The sequence below is a fragment of the Coenobita brevimanus genome, chromosome 76, assembly GCF_032717465.1.
Source record: "Coenobita brevimanus isolate Jiangsu-jjx chromosome 76, ASM3271746v2, whole genome shotgun sequence".
NCBI classification, from domain to species: Eukaryota; Metazoa; Arthropoda; class Malacostraca; order Decapoda; family Coenobitidae; genus Coenobita; species Coenobita brevimanus.
Window position 1 is genome coordinate 33,251,506 of NC_137029.1, and position 3,908 is coordinate 33,255,413.

The 3,908-nt window shown below is 43.0% G+C and overlaps 1 protein-coding gene across 1 annotated transcript; it reads right to left on the bottom strand.

The window, feature by feature from the left end:
- Positions 1–428: 428 nt before the first annotated feature.
- Positions 429–2,783, bottom strand: LOC145408224 (zinc finger MYM-type protein 1-like). Its single transcript, XM_080278979.1, has one exon. It carries the CDS (start codon positions 2,781–2,783, stop codon positions 429–431), a length of 2,355 nt encoding a protein of 784 aa, XP_080135105.1.
- Positions 2,784–3,908: the final 1,125 nt, after the last annotated feature.

A 3,908-nucleotide genomic window follows, 5' to 3' on the forward strand; every position in this document is an offset into this window, starting at 1 on the left:
AATTTTCATTGGGGGGGCTGAGGAGGGGCTGGGGTAAAATGTGGGGGGGCTTCACAAAATGTCATCAAACTGAAGTGTTGATGGAAAACTGGTATGTACATATTCATAATATCCGAATGTACTGAGGTTCATTTTAGACACCTGTACTCTTTGAAACTGCGGTGTTAATGTATAACATTTCTTATCTCATCAAAAATTCTGCCAAATGAAAGACATAAAACTAGCAAGGAAATTCAGATTAATGTATACGCAACATAATAACATTTATTATTTCCAGTTTATTCCATAAGATTGAAGTTTAACTCAATTAATTTAGACATCATGTGTAAGCAAGCAGTTAACATGACAGAAAAAAATTCTATGTTATGAAGTTAATACAATCTGAAGAATCAGAAGAATTTTTAAATCAGGGTGTAATGACTGTCACGTTACTTTAAAACTATGCACCTGTTCTGGTGATTGGCAGCAAATGTGTCTATAATGGCATCAATGTTCAGCTGTTTAGCCCTCCTAGAATTAATTGATATTACAGCAAGGTTGCTGGTGCGGTTGTTGCCACTGCTGTTCCTCAAGTATGTCTTGAGGAGTTTCAGACATGAGAAGCTCCTCTCACAGGCAGCTGAGGTGACAGGGAGGGTCACTGCAATGCATACAAGTTTATACAGATCTATAAAGGTGTCCTTGTATGGCTCCAGCATGGCTGCGAGCTCAAGTGGTGTGGACACTTCCAGGCCATTGTCTCTCTTCTTAGCTATTAGTCTTGTCAATTGGTGGACCTCCACTGCAAGATCACCCTCTGCCACTCCATAACTGGCTGCCATTCCTGACAGCCCTTTTTTGTCCAGAAATGTAATGTGCTTAGGATTCAAGGCAGCAGCACCCATCAGAACATTACAGGCATCAGATGAAAATCGCCTGCTCAGCTCATTGAGCATTCTATCTATGATGGCATAGAAGGTCCTTCTCCTGGCATCTGGTATAGCTCCATCCCTCTGACCTGTACTGGATGTTATGATGAATTCATCCAGGTGTCTGGGAGCAGATCGTTGTCTACCTGGACGCTCAGTCTCAGTGCGTATCCCAACTACCTTGCACAAATCCTCAGCAGCCTCCTCTAACTCCTTCCAGGCAGCAGTCCTCATTCCTGTCAGTCCAGACATGACAGACTGCATCAAGTCCTCTGCAGAGGCCAGCTGAAGGTCATGTGACTGGAGGTGGTTTGACAGTTGTTTGGTCATCAGTAACACTTTTTCCATGGCCATCAGAATTGTCACAAATTGCTGACCTAGCAGGATGCACAGGCCCTTTGCCTCAGTGGCTCTGTGTGCATTGTCTCCCTCCATGAGACGTTTCAAGGTTGTCACTATGGCAGGTAGGGTTCTTTTCGCTGCTAGACAAGCAGCATGTTGGGAGGTCCATCTTGTGTCAGACAGTTGCTTCAACTCTTTGTGCTGCCTTGTGGGATTTAATTCTTTTTGCACCTTTATAAATTCTTCATGTACTACTGACGTAGAGAAGAACTTGTACAAGCTCTGTATAGCCACAAAAAACTCTGCTGCATCCTGGATATTGTGTACACAATCAACGAGCACAAGGTTGAGCCTGTGAGCATAACAGTGGACATACACAGCCTGTGGTACCTTTCTCCTAAACCTCTCCTGTATACCACTGATGTGCCCTGACATGACTGCAGCTCCATCGTAGCACTGGCCAATGCAGGCGTTGTGGTCAATACCACATTTGTCCAGGGTCTCCAAGATCTTGTTGAGCAATGAGTCTGCATCCAGACCCTCGGCTGCTGTGAAGTCAAGGAACACCTCATGAAGGCTCTGTTTGTGGAGATACCTCACCACAATGGACAGCTGTTCTTGTTTGCTGACATCCTTGGTCTCATCCACCATTAGGGCAAAATGCTCTGCTCTTAGGACCTCGTTGCTGATGTCCTCTCTGATTATTGAAGCTATGATGGCGAGCAGTTCATTTTGGATATCGTGGTGCGTATATTTAGCATTGCCAGGACCACCACTCAGTTTCTTTTTGACAGTGTCATCATACCTGGAAATCAGGTCCAGCAGTTCCAAGAAGTTACCTTTGTTGCCAGAATCAGTGTCTTCCTTGTGACCTCTTTGGGCAACATTTTGGCAGGCTGTGTAGAGCAGTAAGTGTATTACTGCTCTAATGTAATGTCTGTTTTCCTTTACAGTTTTTTCATGGTTGGTATTAAAAGCATGTAGGATCCTAGAACCTGTTGTTTTCTGCATCTTAAACTCTGCCCAAGCTTGCATAGAAAACTTGTGTCCTGCTGAATTATCATGAGACTTCAGAGATGAGGTTGCCTTCTTCCAGTTCCGAAAGCCGTCATGGGTGAAGGACTTCTCACATTTGCTTAAGTGTACATGACCGAAATGACGACATGCAAAGCAGAATGCAGCATCTAGGGTCGTGGAGTACTCCAGCCACGAATGATGATCACGCCAGTTCTTGTTGAATGACCTTGACTGGCCACTGTATTCTGTGGCTGGGTATCTCTTCAAGTCTGGACAGGTGGGACCACTATCTGGAAGCTGGCTCAGGTCCTTGGGTCCAGGTAGTAGTTTCTCACCATGGGTGTGAGAAGTGCCCTCTTGTGGCTGGGGTTCTGCACTAGCCTCACCTAGTAAGGCTGCAGACTCACAATCACGATCACCACTGTCCAGGTCCTCATTAACAGCAGGTGTGTCTGTAGGAGGATCATCATCTCGCAGCCTCTTCTTGGGAATCTTGGGTAACAGGTAGCGTTCCATGATCAACCCGGCCTATGTGATCAAATATGATAAACCACCATCAGTTACTTTCATAAACAGGGAAGACAGCATAAACAAGCACACAGATCACAGAAGCATAAAACTGCATATTAGCATTACAACAGACCAGATATTTTCACACTATTTTATTCTTCCTTCCACAGCTTCTTATAATCTTATAGTAGCCTATGTACATTTTTAAGTAGAAAAAAATCAACTTACACCATCCCTGTAAATCAGTGCAAGACGAAAACCACAACTAATAAGCTCAGCTGCTCAGTAATTCAGTGTCTACTGCACTAAGCAATTAACAGCCAACAGACTCGGAGATCTACACACAACCGCGTCGCGTGGTAGACTGGTCTGGTAGCTGACAGGAATCGAACAGGAATGGCTCATCGTGCACTCGATTCGTGAATGCTGGGCTAGGCTAGGAGCCTAGGACCATGTAGGCCCTATAGCAGTGTGAATCCTTTACTTCATTGTAATCAAATATATTCAAATTTATTAACTTCCTGCCTCGAATTATGACATAATCGACATTCAATTATATTTCTGAAGACGAGATAATAATCGTACAGTCGTAATACACTAAAAGAATGGCTAATGTAGTTTAATAAAATAATGCTGTATTTTACTTTCACTTATCATTTTCATTATAGGATATGTAAACTAACCATCTGAATTACAAGAATTTCACAGAATATATTATAACATAAGTTACCCTTAGTATTAGAACTAGGCTGGAAGTTTTCCTTAGAAGTTGAGTCAACTGATAAATTTTCCGTAATTTCCGTGAAATTACTATCATTCAGAATCTGGTAAATGCTAACAGCTAAAAATAATCACGATTTAATCTATTGTCTTGAATCTTTTCCTAAACTTATAACACTTCGTTTCGTCAACTTTTGTGTATTATTTGTAAATAGTAATACAAAATTGAAAGTTCAAATAAGGGACGTCCTGCCTAAATTCGCCTTTGGAATCTGGCAATATTGGGGGGGCAGTGGCTCATTATTGGGGGGGCTTCAGCCCCCCCCAAATCCCTCCCTTGGCGCCGCCACTGCTGTCATGTATACTCTGTTCCATATAAAGTGGCGGAAGAAGTACGCTCAAGTCCTAGTC

Excerpts from the sequence above, each read along its gene's own strand:
- LOC145408224 (XM_080278979.1), bottom strand. The coding sequence starts at position 2,783 with ATGGAACGCTACCTGTTACCCAAGATTCCCAAGAAGAGGCTGCGAGAT.